Consider the following 26169-nt stretch of genomic DNA (forward strand, 5'->3'; position numbering starts at 1 on the left):
GACAAAGTCTGAGGCTTTCCCAAAAGTGGAGGGGGGGGGGAGTGAGAGCATTTTTTGGACATTAAGGATCACTCCGGGATCTCTGGTGGCTAGCTAGCTATAAACAGGTGTGCTTGTCAAGCTGCCATTGACCATTCCTGTATCAAGAATAGAAGAATAGAAAGATAGAAAGATATGTGTATGGCTGACATTACTTTTCGCACTTGCCATGATTGTTGTTTTCTGAACTATGAACATTTGAAGAAACAATCATTGCCAATGTGTTTGAAATATGAGTTGTATCTACTTCTATTCTCTAAAACAGCAATAAACTATAGAATTGGTGCACGGTTGCCAAACCTTTAGGGGTTTGACAGTTTATATGATACATATGATAGATTTAGAGTAATTATTTGTGTTTATAAAATGTTTTTTTTGCAACATATCAATATATTATCATATAATCATATCAAGTGGCGCTAGATTTCATGTAAATGAAATATAAACTTGACATTGCATCAGTGTGTACTGGTGTTTTTCTGTGCCTCTTAGTATTCACCAGGATCGAGGAGAAAGCCGTCTCTCCCGGCTGGGCATCAGATAAAGCCAGTCTGCCTGGCTGACTGATAGTCATGCACTGCCATGAGAATAATGAGACTAATTTACCCAGCAGATGACCGATAACTCCACAACCTTTGTGGAGGAGAGAAAAATGCAGCACCATCACACGCAATTTTAATTAGGATCGGTGGCTGCCAACAGTACAGTAGACTACATGTGCACTGCACTGATTCTGCTTTTAAGAGTGTGTTTTAAAACACACATTGGTTTCCTGACAGCAGAGCCATGCATGTATGGGTTACTTGTACCGTCCATCCATACTGAGATCTCAGAACTTTGTCTTTTTCAGAGATTTTAGGGGTTGGGGACCCTCAGGGTGTTTGAATTTTAACATCATTGTATTTCACACGGTGATAAATCTACAGCTGCTCAAATTGTATTTGCATAATATAAATAAGGTTTTTTTTATTATTGTGTATCGTTTAACAATGAGTATAGTACATTAAATCACTTGTAACTATAGCAACACACGTGTAACTTTTTATTTGGGTTGTGCACATACGACCGTCATGGGGTTTAGATGCAAGAAAGCATCCCGGGATGTGTTCTCTATTGTAATTACTGTTATTAATATGCATATTATCAGTGGAATGGATGCTGATGAAGCCATTGTAACTCTCTGTCCCTCTTTTTCTGACAGTGATGGAAGTGAGAGAGGCCAGTGGATCCCTTGTCAGCACTATTTCCCAGCAGACAACATGAAGGAGGAAATTCTACTCGCCCTGATAGACAGAGAGGTCCATCCCATCAGACCTTACACCATGAGTGTTGATAACATCTCTTTTGAAGAGTAAAAGAAAAAATATTAAAACATCACCACCTCCTCCCCTCTCCCGCTCCTTTCATTTACCCTACAGAGGAAAACAACAATTCCTCCACACGACCACCCTGCACCTGCTGGGCAATTCATAGATGTAACTGACCTTACGACTGTTAACTTCAACGACTGTTCTCCTGCTACTGCCCCTCTTCCCTTTATATAAATATATATAGTGCATATACTGTTGATAAAGCTGTGGATCCCTGTAACTCAGTGTAACTACCCTAAGATTTCAATCTGATTGAACTCCCCTTAGATTCCTTTTTGGATGAATAGATTCTCCGCAGCTATGGATCTTGTAGGTTTTTCTATCAGGCTGCAAATGTTCCTCTGCACATGTCTGGGACTAGAATTTTTAGGCACTCCGGGTCAGTGGGCACGCTACCTCCGCTGGGACGCCAGCACCCGCGGTGACCTCAGCTTCCAATTCAAGACAGAGGCCTCAGAGGCATTGATGCTGTATTTCGATGATGGAGGCTACTGTGACTTTCTTCAGCTGTCGGTGGTGGAGGGCCGGCTGCAGCTGCGCTTCAGCATCGACTGTGCCGAGACCACAGTGGTGTCAGACAGACGGGTGGACGACGGCAGCTGGCACTTTGCCACTCTGAGCAGGTATAACCTGCGTACAATGCTGGTACTGGACGGCCAGGCCACAGCTGATGAGGTGCGGCCACAGCGACAGTTCATGAAAATAGTCAGCGACCTGTTCCTGGGTGGAGTGCCTCAGGATATCCGCAGCGGTGCGCTCACTCTGCCCACAGCGCGCAACATGCAGCCCTTCCAGGGCACAATCTCTGACCTCAAATATGGCATCTCGCAGCCCCTGTTTCTGGGAAGCCTTAAGGTGCCCCTGGAGTCGGAAGGATGGTGCACTGTGAACCCATGTGAGAATGGTGGTACATGCTCAGTGGTGGATGGAGGGCCCATCTGCGACTGCTCCAAAACCGAGTACAGGGGCCGCTTCTGCAATGAAGGTAACTCACACCTTTCCCTCTGTTAGACTTAAGCAGGACTCCAACTGTGAAACACTCACTTCCACTTTGAATTTATCATTTGTTAGCATTTTTCATCTCCGACAATTGTGTATTGTGATTTATTTCCAAGAGATTAGGCATAAATTGCCTCACAGCCCACTGCTGTTCCTGGAGGCTCAATTTGAATCGCTAAACAAATCACACGTATGGCCACTAATTCAAAAGTCTGGGACCAAAGTTAGTCAAAGGTCATCCAACAATATGATCCCAACAAATTATCAAAATGAATAACTCTGGATTTGCTAAAGGTCCTTTCACATTTGGAGACCTGCATCATATATCAGCATGGATGAAAAAGCAATTTATAATGTAGATTAATCCCTGTGCAATGATGCAACTGATTTCACCTGTCAGACCAATGTAAATGTATTTGTCATGTTACCGTTTATGAGCGTTACAGATAAATGTCAAACACTTGCCCTTTTTATCTCTCTAGTCAAAGGATTGGTTTCTGTTATCACTAGTGGTATCGTGGGCTCAAAGCAGTTTTGGAGCTTTCTTGGCCCTCTCAGCAATTGATAGTATCCCTATATTTATTGGTGGATTTGATGTATGTGTGTGTGTGTGTCAGAGAGAGAGAGAGAGACTGAGACTGTAAAATCAAAAAGCTAATCTAAGCCTGGTTAGTCAGTGAGGCGCAGGTTAATGGCATCGCTCCTGCAGGCGGTGATAAGGACGCCTTTAGAGAGAATGAGGCCTCCTGAGCCCCCTTTCTTCACCCAATCACAAGATGGCAGGTGTTTTATATCACATCCTTTTGTGTTGAGAATTTTTCCCGAGCTGTGTTTCAGTGGCTCTACAGCTCGCTCTGCCCTCACCAAAATTGATGTTTATTAAAAGAAAGCCCTTTACTCATTTCGCCCATGGATTTCCTCCCTGCAGGCCAAATAAAAGGCACTTTCACCTGCTTTATGTAGGGAACTTTGGTTTCCTGTAATTTGATCAATCCTGAGCACAGAACATTCTGTGATAATGTCTGTTTGGTTGTGGAAATCAGTCAACGTGCACTTGCTGCATGAAATGGATCCAGGCACCTCTGCTCTAGAAAAACTCTCGTCCTGAACTTAATTATTCACAATCAATACCAGGTTTTCCAGCGGCTGAGGAGTACACAATAATCTTGACTCCCTATAAGATAATCAATACCACTTAAATAAGAAACCTGCTCAAGCCCAATGAATTTAGAATCACAGCTAATTTGTTTTAACATACTGTATTTGTTCCACTATTTTTTCCTCCATCTTTGAACCTTTTGCAAATATGGAATTTACATCCCGTTTGGGTTGATGCCAAATCCCTGCTACATAAAAAGGCCAGGGAATCTGGAATTTAAAGATTAGTTTTTTTTTTTGTTTTTTTTTTTATCTTTCTCTGCCAGTGTTTGAAATAAATGAGAATGCGGGGCGGGGACTGGGTGATGGGGATGGTGTCGGGGCTTTACCTCTTCTCTGTGTCTGGGTGGTAGCTGAGCTGCTTTGCTTTCGCTCAGCTGATTAAATTGATGTCATTTAACCAACAAGGTGAGCTCTGAGGGCAGAACTGTTTGTCCGTTGGTTCCTCGCATTAGTCATCTTTCAGTGCAGACACATGAGAACGGCAGAATCGTAGCTGGTGTGTAAAATGAATTAACGAAAATCTGCAAGCTCAGCCGGCGCTTTGTCACGACGTCAGGCAGCAGGAGGTCTGGCTGCAGCTGCTGACTGACACTGAGAGGATAAATCACATATTTAACATTTTTGCATGCTGTAGAATTGAACTTAATTGCTTTTGTGTGTGTTAGCTTAATTCTGTGTTTGTGTCTGTGTTCTCTGATGACCTATAAGCACCAAAGCAAGACTAAGGGAATGTACTCACTGTAAACTACGAGTACGCAAGATGGCTGCTTCGCGTATCCTGTGTCCCTTTGGTGTTTAGGTTGTGCACATCCTCAGGAAGTGAATGTGATGCAAGATCATACAAGATTCAATATCCACATAGAGATCTGGGCAGTAGCGAGTCCTTGACAGGGTCAGTGGGCAGGTCATCAGACAGAAATGGCAGAGATTTTTGAAGACAAGCTGTGTGACCAGGTCAGGAATTACTCATGGGTCTGATTGAGGGGTCTGACATACCCACACTGAGCCTGGTTCTGCTCGAGGTTTCTCCCTGTTAATGAGGGAGTTTTTCCTCTCCACAGTCGCCAAAGTGCTGCTCATTGTGGATACCGTTGGGTTTCTCTTGAAATGATTTTAAGGTCTTGACCTTCTATGTAAAGTGCCTTGAGATTACGATTTGGTGCGATAAAAATAAAATTGATTCGATTTGATTTGACATACCACCTATGAATACCAAACGCAATTCCGGAAGTGGAAGGAAGACGTGTAACACGTGTAGCATCTAATCAAATTCGTGATCAAAAACGTTCTTGTATGTGTGGTTACACAGTAAGTGTGGTGCAGGCCTAAGACCTCTACTTTTATGGCAGTATGCGTTCTTCTGCATACAGCGGTCTGTTCCAGTAGCTGGGCATGGTGATGAGCTTCTGGGAAGGGTGCACATACTGACGCTATAAATACAGTATACACTGTAAAATTTAACTAACTGAGTACTTTGGCTGATATAGAAAGAATGTATTATAAGATTTCCCACTCCACGCTACAACAGAATATATGTCTCTATATAATAAATTAAGATAATTAAATTATAATGATTTCAGTACTACTGAGAGAAATATCATCAGAATTACTCATAATACTAAATCAACATTGAAACTACTAATCCTAGAAGATAAAGTGTGTTCTAAGTCTGTTACTGTGTGTACATGTGCACTAGTATCCTGGTTATGAGGCTAATCCTGATTTTGATATGTTCAGAATATTGTGTTTTCATAGAACATTGATAAATGTTCACATCGCCATATAGGCTACATTATAAATACAAGTGTCCCAGTCACTTATAACTGCTATCAACTGCTTGTGCCTGTAATGTTTAACGTTACCATGGTTACAACAACAGCCTGCCAAATTGTGATTCCTGTATAGTGGCTATTGAAAATGAAGCCACTTTAGCTCAGAGCAGGGTTAGCTCTATTAAAAGTCAAGGCTGTGCTACAGATTTGGCTTATCTGTAAACTAGCAGTGAAACTATTAAACATGTTGGCCGTTGCCGTGCCGTCACTGCCACTGCACAGAGCCACAACGCAGTGGATTAAGTTCATAGCTGTGACTGGCGGGATCAGCTCGTCGTGATGGAGTTCAGTGGCACCGAATGGAGAGAAAAAGATTTCGTATGGGGAGGGTATCCTTCTACCGGCTGTGTGTCATAGTTGAACCGTTCATGGGAACGTCCAAAGCCCTGCTTGTGAAGGTTGGTACCAGAAATCAGATAATTAAATCAAGTTTTTCAAAAGCAGGATAAGGGCTTATGGAGGATACTGAAATTGGGATATGACATTTACATGTTTAAACACAAAAACGAGATACTTCAAAAACCCGATATCAGGGTGCATGTAAATGTAGTCACTGTAGAAATATTGTTTGGCTTGAAATGATGGGTTGATGCTGCTTTCACACACATTCCTTCTGAATGTTATATCACATCCTCTACTTCTTCTCCTTTAGAATAATCCATCACAAGTTTATATTTAGGCCTGTTATTCTTGTGCACACAAGGTACTAAGAGATACACTGTAGTGGACACTTTTCCTTATTCCCAGCTGAGAGACTGTTTGTCCTCAGATATGTGTCAGCAGCTGGACGTAAACACCAGTTTGTCTACAGGCTGAACTCGAGGATAAACCTGATGATATCAGTAGCTGAGATGGCAGGAACACAGGGACAGCTCACAAAGATGATTATGACTTTTTAATTAGCTCAACATTTTCGGTCTTGTTACCGCTTGCGTTGCAGAATACTGCCCCCGGTCCTCCTGCCAGCACACACTGCTGTGAAATTAAAGGCCTATAAGAATATCCTAGAGGCTGCAGAGTTCATTACCCTCCACTTTACGAGTGTGTGTTTGACAGAGCAACATACTGACGATCGTTCTTTGCGTGATCCTAACAACAGTGCGGCTAAAAGATAGATACACAGATAGATAGATACTTTATTGATCCTGAAGGAAATTCAAGCATCCAGTGGCAGTAACATACATTGAACATACATTAGACTTGACTTATACATTGGATTTAACTTATAACTCAGTAACCATACATAGAAATTGGCCTGAGATTAAAGTAAATTTAAATGTGTACAGAGAAATTAAGGAAATTAAATTAAACAATTGAAGCAAAATTAAACTTTTACAGATAAATTAAACATTTGCATAGGATTTAAATATATACAGAGGAATTCAAAATGTGCAGGAATATTAATTATTGAATATTAAAGTTAAAAATGCTGCTAATCGTCTATACAAAAACTATATAAAATCTAGAAGGTAACTGTAGAAATAAAAATGTTTTATAATATAAAGTGACTGTAGAAGATTGGGAGAAATGGGGATAAAGGACTGTGTGCAATTAAATTAGGCTGTAAACAGATGAATGAATGAATGAATGAAAGACACAGTCACAGCATGTAGCAGAGGTAGTCAGACATGGCAATGACAGAGAGAATGTAAATGCAAAATCTATGCTGAGGGCGGACCTTAAGGATTCAAATCAAAAATGTTTATGTTCTGAAGAGTTGGTCGGTGATATGAATGTGGTTAATATATTCTATGGACATTTCCTTGTTGGATCATGTTTCAAGGAACACAAGTGATGGAATACAGGCCCTGTCCTCTGAGAAGCATAAATGTGCTTTGTGATGTTCACCTTTAATAATTGCCCAATGATTCGTCTTTGTCCCATAAAAATTCCAGTTTTACAGCAGAGGGAGTTACTAAAAGCATAGAATTTATTCAATGGGGATCCTGGGAATCATCCATTATGTTGAAGCTATCAGGGTTTTCCCCTAGGAAGCAGTTGGCACACTTGTCCTTTTCTACGACATGTAGTGCCACTGCTGCTTTTTACCTTACACTTCATAAGTCTGACATTATACAAAGTAGAAAAACAGGGCTATAAAATATTTCATGTTGTCAGTGTAAGTCAATGAAATTTAAACACAAGGGCCATTTAAGTCCATATGAATCATCCTCTGAGGGTCATGAATATCCGCAGCAAATACACCGATCTAATAAGTTAGTCAAACAGCAAAACCAGAAAGATTTACCTTTAGCCTCAGAGTACCCTCAGTTTCGGCTTTTAACATTATTGCGATTAAAAGTCCGAAACACCTGATGACGCCAAGGTTCAACTGAAGATTATTATCGTCATTACAACAACCAGTCTGACAGAGCTTAAATATGATGGTTACACAACTGGTCTTGTTCTATTTCTTTAAATAAGTGCTCTACCGAAAAAGTTGTGCTGAACAAACACATTTAGCACAGTGGTGCCCCACAGGTGAACTATTTTGGATTTGTGAGAGATATGTCGTGCTGTAAGTATCTGTAGGTATCCTCCTTTTACCCTCTCGTGACTCCCTCTTACAGTTCTTGCTCCAAAACAGACACACGCACACACGCCGCTACCACCTCCCCACCCCCTGCCCCTCAGCGCTGTGTTAGGTGAGTCATTGAGGCATCAGTGTGAGCGCACTGGTGACTATGGTTGCTAGGCCGCTTTTTTCCCAACCTTGATTTACAGCCTCCGCACTGGGAACCGTTCCCAGTGTTGATTTACATCTGACTCTCCCTCTCCCGCCTGGCCGCCTGGCCGCCTCCTGCCAGGCACTGATAGGTGAGTGGAAGCGGGGAAGTCGAGCAGCTCCGGGAGAATTTGGATTGTTGATTGTTGAGGGATAAATAAGATGCTTAATGAGGCTGGCTGAGGTGGGTTGGTTGTGCCTGCTTTTTGAATACATTAGAGGGAGAATTTGACATGACTGAAAGTCAAAGCATGAAAGTATGGCTGTGTATTTTACACAGTACATAGATTTTGACTGATGGGCTCTGAGACACTAAGCATCACATATAGAAGGTAACATTTATGTCAAATCACTTAAATTCAATTTACTTTTTTCTTTGAATGCAAACAAAAACAAATATCACTAGGTGTAAAAAAAATCCTCCCCAGTACTCTATACAGTATTATATCTGAATTCTAAAATTTAATCTTTGAATTCATTCATTCATTCCAGTAACTTTACCATTTTTGGTCACCGTCACTTTTGGAATATGAGAACAGGAGGAAGGACACAGACTGACCTGAGCCCTGCCAGAAAACAAAAGAAATGCAGCCCTGTCATTCATGTGACTGCTCTGACTGGACAGGCTCAGAGCAGCAGGGCTGCCAACACAGATGGCTCTGCTATAACAATGCCATGTCATCCGGCAAGGTTCTGCAATGGCCAATCACACACATGCTAACACACATACCTGGTAGTTTTCCTTGTAACTTGAATTTGGTATATTTCTATTGTTTACCTCACGAATGTCCCAGCAAAATGTAAAAAGATTGACGATGAGTATTCCAAACCATTATGCGGTGTTCTGGTATAAGCTCTTAAACGGATTATTGGATCATACTTCATCTTTGTCATACCAACACCAAATAAGCAGCCGCCCCACCAATGCAGCCATTGTGTTGTCTTAGTTCAGGGCTGTTGTCACTCTGACTTTCCTATTCTGCCCTTTAAGCTGCTGAGAGGACAATAGAAGCTATTGGAAATAATGAATGACTGAAAACAAGAAATAAATGACTGGTAAACATGGAGGAAGTTCTTAAGTCTTGTTTTGGGTTGTTTGACATCCCCTTCAATGGTTGGACTTGATGCTTTAATATAATCTATAGATTCAGCCTACACCTGAACTGCAATAATCTTTGTATTTCAGTTTGTGTACTTCCAAATATGAACTGACTTCTATTTATTTTTGATAACACTCTGACATAAATTCCAATTCATTAAGGAAGATTTGATGAAATATATAGAAATACAATCAGGTAAATGAGGCTTCAGGACTGTTGACTCAAGGAAGGTTGGCTCCATGGATTCATGTTGTCTCCAGATTCTGATCCGACCATCTGCAGCCTCAGGAGAAATCCAGATGTATCAGTCTAGGCTACGTGTTCCAGTTTTCAACTGTCCCGTGTTGGTGAGTCAGATTTCTGGCTAAGATTTCTGTTTGTGGCTGACGGTAGAGGAGCCTGATGTGTTCTCTGCAGTTGTAGAACATCCACTTCAGGGTTCAGTGTGTTGTTCATTCTGAGATGCTTGTCTGCTCACCATAGCGGTAAACAGTCTAGAAGGAGAAGTACTTTCCATGACACATTTTACAAAACATCGTGCCTTACTTCCGAACCAGGACCCCAGCTGGATATCCCCCTGGTTGACGGAATGCTGAGAGACACAGACTATGCAGAAGATATTTCCCCTTGAGGCTCCCCACTGGTGGCTCTTGCTCATTCATGGTAAACTGGCTTCAATATCTCAGCTGGAGCATAAAGAAGCTACAGCCAGCTTTCTCTGAAAGAGGAAAAGCATTTCATGTCACACAAATATAAGGATGTTTAATACCCTTGTCATCTCTGTCTTCCTCTGGGGTGCTGAGCCATGGCCTCTCACCAAGAGTCAAGCTTGTAGGCTTGATGTGTTTGACTTGGACTCACTCCGCTGCCTGGAAAATGTTGCCTGATGCAACCTTATCCAAAATGACACCATACTTGCCCGGACCAATCAAACTCAGCCCCTATCCTCACAGACAGAGACAACTGCGCAATCTCCAGACCAGACCTGACCAGAGCAGATACTTAGAGGGACAGATTGGATGAAGAGGCTCTGTGTTACCTCCCTGGATTTGACTTACATGTTGGCACATGAACACTTCCTGGAAGCCCTTAGTGGATTGCTCTCTTATAACATCATGTGTCATTCATTGGCAAGAGCATTGAAAGTGAAATAGCGACAAAGGAATAACCTGATACTATAATCTACATTACAAAGTATATCTATGTTCTTCAGGTACAATACATTGTTAGTTATTAGGAATAAACATTGTAGAATTCTAATACATGATATCTATCAGTGAAGGATTCACTAACTTTCATTCAGATGCAAAACTTTTGTTTCAGCATTTTTCTCAGCATCACTGTCTGCTGAGCATTACCTAGAAAACACAACCTCTTTCAGTCTGTGCTGCCGTCATTCAGCCAAAGGTCTACTATCTGTGCGCCACTGTTACCCCAACAGGAGCAGATGGCCTGTGCAGGCCTCCCTGGTTGTTCCCCCAGCTGTCCATGTGTTCATATCAACATAAAACATGGCTGCTGCTCCTGGTGAAATCAGACAGTGAGAAGATTATGGCTTTTACAATGATGATGATGATGAATCCAATAATAATCCAACCTCGGCACTGCACTGATTTGATCCTTTGTCCTTTGGGATTAGTGTATTTGTGCTTGTGTGTATGGATTTACTTCTATCTTCGTGAGGACCAGTTTAACCATTTGGCCTTGCAGAGTGAGGTCATTTTAGCTGGTCCTTCGAGGGACAGCTTTGGGGTTAAAGGAAGGATTGGTAAATTGTTTCTGAAACACTATTTATCTTATTTGTTTAAATCCTTTTCACGTTCTCATAGCCATCCATAAATAAAGTTGTCTTTGCTGATTTACCCGCGTGTGTGCACCCTGCCCAACCACCAATTGCTCATGACCTGGGTCTTCACAAGCCAGAGAGACATGCACTGTAGAAGCAGAGACAATAGCCAGAAACTAGCGTGTGAGTTGTGGAACAGTCTGCCTCTAGCAGTTGACGCGCAGTTCTTGCACATGGGTTTTGGGGGTGTAGCCTTTTCAAAGTATGGCCTGCTCTTGTTTGCTTTTCAAGGATTACTAACCGTAGCTTTAAGACTTGGTTTTAGGCTCCAAATTAGGTTTGGTTAAAGGGATGGACTGCAAAATGAAAATGAACTCATTATCTACCCACCACTATGCCGATGGAGGGGTGTGTAAAGTTTTTGAGTTCAAAAAACACTTCACCCACCCCTCCATCGGCATAGTGGTGGGTAGATAATGAGTTCATTTTCATTTTTCAGTGAAACATCCCTTAGGTTAGGTTAGAGGTAGAATTGTTTGTGTGTGTGTATGTAGCTTCTTCACTGCTCCAGCGTATACCTTCCATGTTCTGGTTTACCTTCCATTTATATAACACGCAGAGAACAATCAGTTAAGCCAGCAGTGATGAAAGGAATCAGAATTTGGCACACCTCATTAATAACAGTGCTCTCCCACTTTATCCAACACATCATGAATCATCCCTTTAAATAATCCATCCCTTTAAGTAATCCACTTTGAGCTCTAATCCCCCACTATCCTTGCCTCACCTTTTGGGTATTGAATTAAACACGAGTCATAGCCTAACCAAGATTATGTGTCCACTGATGAATAAATAAGTTTGTCAAAGCGCCAGTGAGTCACCCCAAAGAATGGTGATGTGTTTAGACTTCCTCTTTTAGGAGAAATCTATGAAGAGAGCTGGAGGATTTCTTCAATTCATAACACAGAGGAAATGGTTTGTACCTCTCTGATGCAGTAATTGTAAATTAAATGCTGGTAAACCTGCCACTGGAAATTGTACCTGTGAGTGTTTGATTGGTTTGTTGACTGGTACCTTATTAAATATGTATGTATTTGCGAGGCTCTCTGTCTCTAGCTCGCTCCGTCCACACACACACTAGTGCACAGAGATTCACTTAAACCTGATGGGAACCGAGGCACAATACAGGGAAAGTAAACTGCCAAAGGAAGTAGGTCAAGATAGAGAACAAAATAATGATAGAGCAGGAGGGAGGCCGAGAGAATACAGCTGATCATCAGGAGAAAGGCAGAGACAGGATGAGCTTCGGATGATGGATTAGTCAGAAAGTCAACAAAAGTGGGAGAAAGAACTGAAAGATGAATCTGTTAATCTGTTTTTCTCCCTGTTGTTAGGTCTTTTATCGGCTCTGTCCTCAGTTGGTTGGCAGCATCCCTTGTCATTCCATCATAGGTTTACTCACTGCACATACAAGCCTTACCTCTACAGAAAAAAATCTGTCATTGTTTGTATGGTCATATATAAACCTGTTATTTCTCCTGATAAAAACCATTGGGTTGTGTAAGGAGAGAACCAGAACAAAGCAGACGTAATGTGGCGTTTTTGTTGTCTTTCAAAACCTCTTACAGCAGTGGCAGGTCCTTGGGCGGGGCAAGGGGCCCCGGGCCCCAGCTCATTCAATCTAAAGGGCCTCTGTCCTGTCAGTAGTCTAACAACCCTAACAGTTTGTAAAGACATTTTATTTTAGAAGCCTTTTGAAGTATAATGTGCTTGAAAAAGGAACAATTTTCAAAATATATCCAATTGCACGTTATTCTGCTATAGAGCTAACAGTGAATAATGAATGACTTAAATGTAACTGAACTGAATCAGGAATTGTGCTTGTTAACTATGAATCGCATGAAGTCATGCATTGCCAAATGGCCATGTGTTTCAGTTATGTTGCTAGAAGTTGAAAAAGCTACTCTTTTCAAATCACATTGATGCATTAATCAAATATTCCAGTGCAGGCATTAGATTCAATCCCATTCAAGCAAATACAGGTTGACTGACATCAAACGTCAATTTGTCGGAGAAGATGGGGAAAAAAAGGATACAAACATCTCAGGATGAAAAGTTGGTGCCATACATATAGAGGACACCAACACAGATATTGAAAGATGTTAGTGGGTTGACGCTGGTGTTGATTTGCTGTAAACAAATTTCCACAGCGCAATGTATACATGTCTGAACGCACCAGAGATTCCTGTGTTGTTGTGAACACGTCTGAGCAGAGAATCTCCCGCTGTGTTGTGTGAAAGGCAAATCCCAGAGAAAGGCTGGACCCTTTACTGCACACATCCTCAGGAGTTCATGTTTGAAAGCAGCTTTAGAAAGCTGAGCTCCCAAATACTTTCCTGATTTATTGACCTGGTATGTGCCCTCTCGACTGCTAAGATTTGCGGATCTCCTTCCAAAGGGTGACAATGCTTTTGCTATTAAAGACACCACATCAGCCCATTGAGCTTTAACAGGCCAAGTCTCTAGCTTCTTTTAAATCCCTTTTTACATTTTTTACTTTGGTAAAAGCTTTTACAAACAGTTAACAATAGCAAGAGCTAATCCATTTATTTAATCTTATGTAGGCTATTGTTTCTATTTTTCACTGGTCGTGTTCCTTGTTCTTTCGTTCTTTTTGCTTTCATTATATCCGCATTGTCTGGTTTAATTTATTTTTTGCAAAGCACTTTGTAACATGGTTAAGAAATGTACAATACAAGCATCGAATAAAACAGAACCAGACCATAACAATAGAGGTGGCAGCAATAGAATTTTGCATCAATAAGAAACACAGTCATGAGTTGTACACGATCAAAAATCCACATTAATAATGCTTGAATTGAAATGGAATAGTGGACACTGAGGCGTATTCTCTTCTAATAAAACAGTGACAGAATAACAGAGGTCAGTGAAAAACTACAAATACTCCCTCTCTGTTTCCATACTCTTTGTGTGTGTGTGTGTGTGTGTGCGCACACATACACAGTTAATCCGCTTGACTCTACCCTGTCAAGAGTGTTCCTCTTCTGTTGGTATTTGAATGTGGACTTCAGTACTATGGTAATCTCAAATGAACCCGTTCAGAAAGCACACAAAGATATTGAAGCTTTAGCAAGATTATCCCAACACACACACACACACACACACACACAGACAGAGAGAGAGACAATTTGGTCAACTCTTTCCATGTTGGAGCGCAGCTGACACAAGTCCTCAGTTGAAACTGAATTAATATCTAATGCATATCTGATTGACTTCCATCTGCTTGTGTTCACATTAATACCCTAACATGCCCAATTAGTCCTCGCTAAGAACATTTAATGCGTCTCAAGTCAATTACCTTTTACTTCATTTTCCAGCGACTTCATTTCTGAGTGGCCTAACCAAATAAAGCCTGGTATATTTCAATAATCACAGAAAGGCGGTGGTTTCACAGAACATTGACAGTTTGTTGCCCTGCTAGCGTGTTGGGCAAAATATCAGTTCACTAATGTGTGTTGTCTCTGGAAATATTCCATGGCACAACTGAGCGTCTATCATCTGTTGTCTAGAATCCTATTTTCATTTTGATAAAGAAATCAACCCCAGTCTTTTATTATTCTTATCTAAAAAGTCAGTAAAGATTGAAATAACAGAGTAATATGATGGTCAGTACAGCACTGGATGTATTGGGATGCCTGACACACACTTCATGCATCTTATGGAGAGTCACATGACACCTGACATAAAAGTCCTGTTGTAAAACTGTATTATTACATAACTATACACGTTTGTCAGTGGGAGCTTTTTTTAGTGGGTGTATGGCACATACCTATCTGTATCTTATGGATCATACCACTATCTACATGTCGGATTCTACCTCTTTTAACCTGTGTTGGATGTGTTTATTATTCTTCATCATTATTACAAATATATATATAGTTATCATCTATTTAGTATTGAATTTGGTTAAGTTCTTTGTTGTATTTTAAATGGAAATGTTAGTCGGTACCTCTGTCAAATATGTGATGGGTTCATTTGTTTGGTTTTTTGTTGGTTAGAAGGATTACTCAAATCTACTCAACCTATTTCCATGATATGTTTTGTAGTCGTGGGGCGTGACCCAAAGAAAAATAATCATATTTTGTTGTGGAGCTGGATCAAGGGTGGATAGGTCTTTCTCTAACATTGTGAGGGCAATAGGGTGGTTTTCATCGTTGTTATCAATTTCTCAGCAAAAAATTCATGGATCTTAATGACAAGAAATCCTGAATATTTAGGGACTAATATCTAGTGTGTTTAATTTGGTCAAGATCCAAAGAAAATTCTGTATTTAATGAATTTAAATGTGGTTTCAATTCAACAATGGACTGTTTGGCTGAGTGCCATTCAAGTTTCATCATATTATTAATGAATGTACTATCTTATCTTAACCATTTGTTTGCTTGATGACTAATTTGTGTTGACTGAAAGGTTTAGCTCTGCTTCAGGGCACAGCTAAAGGGAATAAAATAAATAAATTAGAACATTAAGACTTGGCATTTTTCCTGTTTCCCTGACCAGGAGCCAACTGTCATCATCATTTCATCTTTCCCAAGGGCGGCACTAGCAATGTAACATGCGTGCGTGGTTGTCCTCAGACTTCTATTCTGTGTCACCAGCAGGTCAACATTTCAACTTGACTTCCACTTGAACCTCTGACACAAGTTCAAACAGTATTTTCCATATTTTGCTGTGGAGATTCTTCATCTCCAGGGGAATTTTGATTTTGGTGCAATGCACCTTTGCCCAACTCCTGCATTTCGTGCAAAAATAACATCATCATCAGTGTTTTGCGTAATCTGTCCTACACTTGCAGCCTCCATGAACCACTCTATGATTGATTAGATATGGTAATGCGTCTGCACTGGAAGGTAACAGAAAAGCTAAGTGTGTGTTTCTCTGGAGGGACTTTTTCTTCTCTGCTTAATCTACCAACATTTTAACAGACATACACACGGCTGTGCCCACTGCCAGCTCTCTGTATGGACGATGAAGAGTGTTAATATTTGCATGACAGTCAACATGCAAGCAATAGGAGTGTTTCTAATTCTGTCTCTGTTTGCTTGTTTTCTGTCTCCTTCTGTTCCAGAGGTCATCAGTAATATGCCAGGTGAGTGAACACAATGTCAAATGTAAATACATGACAACCCCATTGTTTGCATAGCTGTCGATTTGATCATGATCATGATACAAAACAGTGATTTTAATGCAGTTAATGTTGCCTTTAATGAAAAAAACGTTCTTTTTAAAGAACATAGTAGGCCACTTAATGCTTTATCTGATTCATTCAAATAAATAGATGAATAAATTGAGATAGAAAATATATATGCTTTTTGTCTAGAATGGAAAACAAAACCACACACAGATATGTTTCTTACTTCCAACCACATCATCCCAAACCAGCTGCACGAGAATGTTCAATTCTGTCATTATCTCACTTTAGGATCTTAAACTGCTTAAATTTCACTGAAAACCAAATGTAGTCATTTTAACATGTGGTACAGCTGATTGAGATGTAACATTTATCACTAAATCACATGAAAGATGATCGTTAAAGTTGCTGTAATTGCATGCAAGGGTTTGTTCTTAGTGATGGGGTTTTCAGCTCCCTTCAGCTTCATGGAACTTCAGAACAACGTCCTTTTGGCCATTTTCAGTGTTTCAATTTCATTTTACAAACAGAACAATGGCAGCTAAAGATCCAGGGTTGGAAGGTAGAGACCAAAACAGAGCTAAAACAGATTCTATTTGAAGCTTACACTGATCAACTGGTCAAAAAAATCAACTCCAAATGAAGGATTATCTTTCTACGTAACATGTGTAGGCTACAAAGCAACTTTCGCCATTTCATTTGAAAGGTAGTGATGTGTCACAACTTGTTTCCCCTGCAGTTATAAATGTACAGCGGGTCATCGGAGGCCGGCTCTGTTGCATATGTGTTTAATCAGGGTATAACAAACACTAGCATGTTGCTATTTCTCATGAGGAAGCCTCCTGCTCAACCACAGGAAGCTTTGTGACTCGTGTGTTCTGATGTCATGTTTTCCCTGCTGGGGAAAATATGTATCGTCACAATACGAAAGCGTATTGAAACTAAGTGTTCTCCTTTCTCTAATAGCTCTTCACTCTTTCTCTTCTCTTTCTTATATCCCTTCGGTTCCCTCTCAAGGCCTTGCACATATGATGGCAGAACAAGGTACACCTCTCTTTGCCTCTTCTCAATCATGTCTTTGTCTTGCGTGTGACTCAAGTGTGGAACTGCATGTTTTGGTGATGGTGTGTAATATACTTATATATGTATATATGTATGTATATAGTGCGATAGTGTGATTTTACTTTTCTGATGTGGTTGCATGTCTCAAGCGTTTTGTGATGTACAGTTATCACGTACATTGATTTATCCTCACGACATGTATTCATATATACATTGATATGTTTGGTGCGGTGCCAGAATCTGAACTTAAGTCTCCTCTTCTCCTCCCTCCCCGTCGGGGCTCTCTCGGCTGTGGATCCTCTGTTCTGTCTGCGCCTCCTCCTGCTCTTCTAGCTAAAAGCAAAGGTACAGCTTTTTCGAAATCTTTCCTTTTCCATCTCAATGAAAAGCGACGCTTGCTCTGTGAGTGTTTGAGAGTGCTGCAGTGTAACGTGTTTGATGCTCTCATGTGTTTGCTTGTCTGTGTTCAGTGTCTCTCTGTAATGGTTTCTCACTAAGAGTGCTCGGATTAACCAAGTAATTAAGTTAACCTTATTTCAAGGAGAAGGTGGGAGTGTGTTGCTTTGTTTTTTTCCTACAGTGTGTGTGTTTTGTAATTTGTTAGAAGGCTATACAGTGCATGCAGGGACGCTGTGAGACAGTTGTATGATGCAAAGTGAGAAACATTCACTGTGGATCAGTTTTCATAAGAACAACCTGCTCCACATTCATTTTCAGTAAATTATAACTGATTCTCAGGATCGGCTGATGGATTTACTGGCGTTACCAGGTTTCTTCATGGCTAGAAAACTAAAAAACTCTGTAATTCACACCTAAAATAATTTAAATTGAATTATTTAGTTCCATTTATGTCTGTCTTGAAGAAATTACTTTCCTACAACAGCACATAGAATTTGAAGGACTGCCAATTCTATTAACATAATAATATTTAGACAATTTAACTAAATATCTTGAACTTGTTTTCACAAGTTACCTTCACTCAGATAGATTTATAATGTCACAACTAATTAAACAAAATTGAACAAACGCTTAAAGGTCCAGTGTGTAAGATTTAGGTGAAAGGGATCTATTGGCAAATTTAATGTAGAATAATCCTCATGTTGTTTTCACTAGTTCGTTTCATCTTTATTGTATGAATTGGGGATTATATTTTCAAATGATACAATTGTTATTTTGCCAATATACTCACATAATCGACTAGTGTTTGCAAGATTAACATTCATAAAATTAAAATATTTATAAAAAAACTACAATCGCAATTACAAATGTATATCTAACTACCTCTTTAAAAATATATAACTCCAAATTAATTTTAATATTACATATAAATGTGATTCTAATGAAATAAGTGAAACCGTACAATAATTACATTATATCTTTTTTTATTTTCATAAAAGCTTCTTGATCACTCAATGATAATGTACAGAAAGTAAAGACCTGCACTGAACTCAGGAGATCCACCAGACTTTCTCTGCAGGGGCTGTGTGCGTGATCAGCCCCATATTGTAAAGTCTGCAGGAAGTCTGAAGAAGCTGATGTAAAAAATACAGCAGGGGAACCTCCCAGGATTCACTACAAGAGAGAGGTGTGTTGATAACATTTCTAACACTCGACAGACACAAAAATAGAAAAAAGCAAATAGCAAACACATTTCTCAGCATGAAAAAGAGGAGAAATAGACCTACTTCTAGACGACACCGAAGAAGATGTCGGGAGCTTTTGGTGACAATCGCAGACATGGGTGACGATGTGCAGAAAACCAAAATATGTTATCTACACAGCGGAATTAGTCTGTCACATCCTGAACACCCCGGAGATTCCTGTGTTGTTGTGAATGCGTCTGAGTGGAGAATCCCCCGCTCCATTGTGCATTTGTGAAACTCAAACTCTGGAGAAAGTCCGGACCCAATTCTCCGGACATCCCCTGGGGACCTAAAGGAAATCTACATGACAATTAATGCGGATTAGAAGAAAAAGTGATGTGGAGCCATGAACCGAACACATAAAATATGACATTCATAGGCTCTGTTTAGTGTCAGTACAGAGCTCCAATATAGAAAGACTGCATGTGTGTCAGTATTTGGCTGTGATTGGCTGCAGTCTGCTGCATGTGTGCACCTGTAATGGCTTCCCCCATTCACAACACAGAGCTCTCGGCAGCTCCCAGAGTTTCCTGTCCCCCTCACCACCTGTCTCTGCTAGTTTTTGCTGTGTGTAATCCCTGAGCGAGATGGTAGACATTATTAGGCATCAGGCTCCCTGTCGCCTCCTGTTAGGCAGACGAGAGGCTCCATTCTGGCTCTATTTGCATGTCAGCACTCGGGTGGCGGGGAAGCAGATAGTGAGAGACGGGGGGAAATAGAAAACTGTGTCTTAGACATGGAGGAGTCATATCCTACTGTCATGGGCTGAAATGTGTGCTTCTCTACCCATTTTCCTTTTTTTCGATTTTTCCTTTTAGACTCATTTTGTCTCTTCTTTGATATTTTTTCCGTGATAAACCTCTCCCTCACCTGCTGCCTCATTTAATCCATATTTTCTCTTTCCCTACTTTTTGCCTTTCCCTGATCTCTCTCTCTCCTTTTTCTGAAATCCCTGATAATTTACCATCTTGTCCATTTTAGCTATAGCCTACTCTTTGTTCCTGCCCACTGTCTTAATGCAGTGTTCTCCACCTACCTCTTTACTTTCAATACACCTGTGATTCATACCACAGAGGCAGTTCCAGCACAGAGGGCTTGGGCAAGAAAAGAGGGGCAAGGTCACTGAATGTGTCTCAACGTACACTGCAACGCAATGCGACATTACTCAGCAACACCCTGCGCAGGCCAATCAATTAGTTGCAGATCTGCAGTCCTCTTACATGATTTTGACATATGAATGGCAATTACTGTTAATGTGCTGACTTTGTTCCTTCCAAATGTACAACATGATGCAGTGTTTTGACAGAACCCTGTAACGGTTTGGGTTTGTGTCTCGTGGTAGAGAAAGCTTAGCTGAAGACATTAACCAAACACTCAGTTTCCACATGTTGGTCCTTTATCAACATAAGCTACACATCAACTTTACCAAGCCCAGGTGTTCGGCTATGATCTTATCATTAAATTAAATACAGGTACTCGAAGCTCGTCACGCAGCGGTTGAGGGGCAAAAGAACAACAGGTGCTCAGAGACATGCGTCTAGTCCAGAGGAGGTGCGCTATTTTACCAACCTGTGACAAACATCACGGCACCAGATGGGGCTCTGTTGTATCTAGGTAACACTGTATGTCTTAAAGGGATAGTTCACCCCAAAAAATTAAATTCACTTATTATCTACTCACCACTATGCCGATGTGTTTCAGTCCATAAAACACTATTCTGGCCAAATCCATTACACTTGACGTAACTGGTGACCAGTTCTACAAAAACAACAGAAAAAAAACTAAAATGCCTCCATACTGCTCCTGTGGTGTCACCCAAATGTGTCCATAAGACCTGACATTCAAATTTGACTCCAAATATATGTCATTTACACCATGTTTTTAGCCTAAACTACCACTAGTATCCTCGTCCGCAGCCACGTTCATGTTCATTAGCATTGCTAGTTCCGGGAATATCGCTGCATAGCTGCAGTTACTACTGAGTATCGCTGATGTCGTAATGTGCCCCTTGAGCAGACATAGAGGTGCAAGCTTATGTGTGTGTACGTTTGAAGAAGTGGTAACCAGTTACTTCAATACTTCAAAAGTGTTTTGTGGACTCAAACACTTCAACCACCCCTCCATCAGCACAGTGGTGAGTAGAAAATTATTAAATCAAACATTTTCTGTGAACTATCACTTTAAATGAGCAGCCCACAATTTCAACCATTACAACACCTTTTATGTCAGAAGAATCAATATAACCACCATGACTGTTAGGGGAACTTCTGTTTCTCAATTTACTCACCAATATTTTGGGACTGACATTGTAGACAACGAATATCCGGGCCAACTTCCATTGGCTATATATTTTTCTACAGTCTGACATATTCTTTTATAACGCAAGTCAAACATTTCTCTACACAAAATACAAACAGTGATACTTTCTGAAGGTGTTTTAGGTCCAGAAGACATTTAGGCTAACCCTCTTTTGCTCTCCACACAGACCTTTTACCTGATTGGTCAAACTAGGAACAGGCATGAGAAGAATTCCAGCCCCAAAATGTTCTCCCTCGTCTATAGATTGTGCATATTCATATGCACAATCTATATTAAGAAGACACACTAAGTGTCTAATGTCCTGTTGACATGTGGCTGTACTTTTAGTATAACGTCCCCTCGCTATCTGTAATATTCCAAACTGATAATTGATAAATAGTAAAATATGTTTAATAAAAATTGCCCATCATATATTTTTTAAATCCAGGAATGATCAACATTTGAGCTACGACCTCAGGCATTGCTATTTTGAGTGCAACACATGACTTAATGCAGTATCAGCGGCAGTTTGGAGCTTTCAATCATATGTGATCTTCATCAGCAGTTGCCATGGAAATGGAAATGCTTGACTTTCCGTCTCTCGTGAGCACATCAAAGACTTAAATCATTGCCTAAAAGTGGATTTCCTTAGTAACTATGTCTTCACAGCACATGAACTGAAAGTACTTGCACTGGAGAGATTACACGTGAAGCCCCATCAGTGAGTTACATGATCAGTCCTAATATTAATCAGTGTTGAATGTTTTTTTACATATCCATGATTTGATCAGGTTTTTGAACTTTATGATAGAACTTTGTGCCTTAATACATTTGACATTCGCTGGTCTTTCTTGAACAAAAAAGACACTTATTTGTTTGAGTGGGGGTAAAGGAGCATGTGAGCTGGAGAGAGGGCTCTTGAGTGAGGTTCAATAATAAGGTATACAGTATTTGACCCTGGCAGAACCTCCACTAAAATCTCTTATGTTTTCCTTCATGTTTGTTTGTTAGTTAACAGAGTTAAGCCAAACAATGTCCATGAAATTGTTGTGGACAGGTGGAGGCATTTCCCAGGGTAGAATCCATTAAATGTTGGTGTGGATCCAGATCAGGGGGTTTCAGGAGTTTTTTTGTTTTTTCATTTTCTTTAACATTGCATTTTTCAATGGTTTTTGTTTAATCTAAGAGAATAATTCATGAATTTTGATGAAAAAATTAGAGGTGTTTATCAGTTAGTGCAGATCCAAATAAAATCTGGATCTAGTGGATTAAATGTGGTTTCATAAATGGACTGTTGGGGCTGCCAGAGGTATACACTCTACTGAGTGCCATTCCAGTTCAGTGTTCAATCCCTGGTATGATTTGAATCCTCTGAAAGGTTCCTTCCATACCCAGAACCTGTTCCTAACTGGATCAGTGTTGTTAAATACAGAAGGACAGAAGGACAGACATATTGGGGGGTGGTATAGTCACTGGTAAGAAGAGGGTGGGGGTGGATGGTGGTGGCGTTACATGGACAGTTGTGTTTTTTGCGCTTGACTGAGTGCTGGAACGAGCCAGACATGGAGAGCAGGGGATAGCCCAGCATCAGTGACAGTGGGTGGGGGGTGGGTACATTGGTGTGTCTGGAGGGCATGACGTGTGAAGTGTGCACACAATGAGATGAGGTTCACATTAAAAGAAAAACAATGAACAGAAATGACCCAATGACATGTTTTATTGAGATGCATGGTCCCTAACTTTATGTCCTCACTTTCCCTCTTCTGTCAAGTCTCACACAATGTCAGTCTTCAATATGGGATCAAGAAGTGAAAATAAGACGTGTGGAATATCAGTCAGAATTAATCCTGCTCGCTCATGTTCAACAATGAGTGAGGAAGAACCTCGCTCGATGACTATTCAACAAACATAAATGCCTGTTCCAAACACCCTGCTGACTTATTGTGATGCTGAGGGGATTAGGAGACAATATGTGATGAAGGTTAAGGAGTCCCTGTACTTGTGATTCCTAAACTGATTTATGGAAGTCAATACATGTCAGGACTTATTCTAGTAGGGTGTTTATGATGTATGATTGATGCAGTGGTGAAGAAAGTAGTCAATATACTTAAGTAAAGTAAAAGTCGCACATTAATAGTAAATGTTTTGTTTTTTTTGCATTGATTTAATGCAAGAATAGTGCAGACTCTGTCTGGCAGCGGCGTCTTCTGAATCCATTTGAAGTTTTTCTTCACCAGTGATGCTGGTGGGGTCTGATGTTACCCACCTACTCATATTGGATCAGTGGACCAATTCCACCATAGTTATTGATTCATTTTAATAATTATGTAAAAACAATGTGAGCATGTAACAAATTGCATTGTCAAAATGTGGTGGCATAGAACATTCAGGGGCCGGGTTCTAATTATGACAAGGTAAACTCATAACCACCAGGTCCTGCAGAAATTACACTTAAAAAAGAAAAGAAATACTTAAAAACAAAGGTAATGGTGGGTTGGGTCGTAGATTGAGGAATATTGTTGTGGGTCACATGGTTTGGCTCTCAGAATGGGTCTGGCTAGTTTGGGTAATAATAGCCTTGACTCTCACTCCACTACTGGGTTAAATTTGTAGCCTGGTGTAGGTAAAAGTGGAAATCCAGGATATTTATACTTTTACACAAATCTAGCACCAGACCAACCAAAGTTCTGGCTGTGTCATTGTTGGCTCAGCTGAGGGAAGCAAATTAGCAAACGTATACAAAACCAACAAACTTAACATATGCTGTTATGAATACAGGAAATAATAAATAATTATATGATGGAAATTGCTTTTTAAAATGTATTTCACCAATAGCTCTATCGTGTATTGAAATTCAATTAAGCCAGAGTGACTGTGTGTGTGTGTGTGTGTGTGTGTGTGTGTGTGTGTGTGTGTGTGTGTGTGTGTGTGTGTGTGTGTGTGTGTGTGTGTGTGTGTGTGTGGAGGATCAATGTTTCTTGGAGAGCTATATTGAACTCACTGAATGGGTAATGGATTGTGCTGACAATATGGAAGTAGTATGCTAATCAGCTAATCAGGTTTGATTGCTTTACAGAGGTGTGTACTCTTGCTCACCTTGAGGAGACACTGATAATCAGGAGTTGATGAGCGCTGGGGATTCTCCGCCTCTAACCATGAACACCTCAGCACCTCACCTCAGATCTTAGGCGGTGATAACGCGGCTGTGTGTGTAATTTAAAACCCTCGCTCACAGAGCACTGAAACTCCATTAAACACACACTTACCTCCCCCTTGATTGGCTCTGTCTGTCACCGAGTTGTCTCACTCTGAAAAGTTGGATGCATCGAGTCATTCATTGTCAAGCGTGCTCACTGGTAATGCTTGTTTCATTATAGAATAATTGGACAAGAGTTGTTTTTTTAACCATATGGGCAAATCGTTTACAGAAGGAATGCTTACATTTAAATGTAAATGATTAAATTTAATAGGTTTGAATATGAGATGCTGAAGGAGGACAGTAAATTATCAATTACAAGGTCAACCACCCTGACATTCATATATCTCTGATAAGTAATTTATATAATATAGTATGATCAACATTATCATATAATTCTACCAAAACCAAGATAATATAGCCAAAGAACTTAGAGCTGGAGTTATGTGTGTAACTATTGACAACAACTAAAGAAGAGTTTCTCAGTGAGAGCCACAGAAATGTAATTATAGTGCATCATACTTGCATGAATCTGATCATCCTCGTTGGCTTGAGGCAGGAAGAGGAAAGAAAGGTTGCATAGAGGACCTCATTAATGTCAGTTACAGAGAAACTGGAGAGGAAATGTGACCAAATCCACCCAGAAAACAAAGAGATGTGGGCGAAGTCAGAGGTGAGAGTGAAGGAGCGAATGTCTTTATGACTGAATGAGGAGAGAGGGAGACACCCTTTGTGTTTATGTGTGTGAGAGCGAGCACTATATAATGTTATCTCTGCTGAACAGGCAGTATTTATAATATTGTCAAGCAGAACACATCATTATTCTGTGTTCCTGAGAATAACTGCTACCATGCAGTAAAACTTGTCTTTCTCTGTTTTAAACCGAGTCTGGATTATAAATCTATGGGCAGAGCCTGTGAGACTCTTCGTGCTCAGATAAATCTTTCCTCACAATGCAAGCAGCCGATGAGATCCAAATGAGTTGAGGTTCTTCAAGATGTTTCACTTCTCATTCAAAAGGCCCGTTCTGGCTGTCCACTCCATCTCTTTAACCAGGTGTTCCCAGAAATATCTGCGATAAAAACCACAAAGAGGAAAACAACATTAGACAAAGTCACCAATTGTCTTTCTCAGAATTCATGTTCAGATTCCGATCTCCATTTCTGAGCCATGTTTCTGTTCATACATACCTCTGTTTGTGTCTCACGTGACACGTGGAGTTTTAAGACAATAATAATATACGGGTTGCCCTATTTTTAAAAATAATATCAATTTTTTGATTAACATTCACTTGTTCATTCTGAAAAGAAAACAACTTTTGTTACATTAGGAAAGCAATGACAGTTCATTGGGTTGAAAAAAATAATTGTTACTTCTGCCTCACATGAAAACGTTTCCCCAGACATTCAGTCAGACAGTCAGATATTCATGTGACACTTACACGTGTGTCTATGTAATTAACTCATTTTCCTCCCCACATAACTGTGACCACAGCAAAGCATTCAATTAACCTTCAGTGCTTCCTGCTGATTCAACAGTCTTCATTTTATTAAGTTCAGCCCGAACAGAAACAAATTACATTTGAATGTCCTAAAATATGGTTTGACCTGAGAAAATTAATTTTCACAACCTTGCATTTTGTACATAAAATAGAAAAGGGAACTTCATCAATTTCAACAATAAACATTATAAATCTGGTGGCAAAACAGTGATGTTTAGTCTGCTGTGCTACATGAGTTTTCACAT

General features: G+C 40.2%; 1 protein-coding gene across 13 annotated transcripts in view; it reads left to right on the forward strand.

Moving 5' to 3' along the window:
• nrxn3a (neurexin 3a) overlaps positions 1-26169 on the forward strand; it is a 173048-nt gene that overhangs the window by 10538 nt on the left and 136341 nt on the right. For all 13 annotated transcript variants that reach the window (XR_011244839.1, XM_069536473.1, XM_069536475.1 and 10 more), the window contains exons 2-5: positions 1241-2394; positions 16162-16182; positions 17242-17268; positions 17620-17631. Coding sequence is in view for 12 of the 13 variants with exons in the window: in XM_069536473.1 (XP_069392574.1) it covers positions 1689-2394; positions 16162-16182; positions 17242-17268; positions 17620-17631 (766 nt within the window). In the remaining variant the exon portion in view is untranslated. The remainder of the gene's footprint in view (positions 1-1240; positions 2395-16161; positions 16183-17241; positions 17269-17619; positions 17632-26169) is intronic.

Source organism: Paralichthys olivaceus, chromosome 12 (assembly GCF_024713975.1).
Source record: "Paralichthys olivaceus isolate ysfri-2021 chromosome 12, ASM2471397v2, whole genome shotgun sequence".
NCBI classification, from domain to species: domain Eukaryota; kingdom Metazoa; phylum Chordata; class Actinopteri; order Pleuronectiformes; family Paralichthyidae; genus Paralichthys; species Paralichthys olivaceus.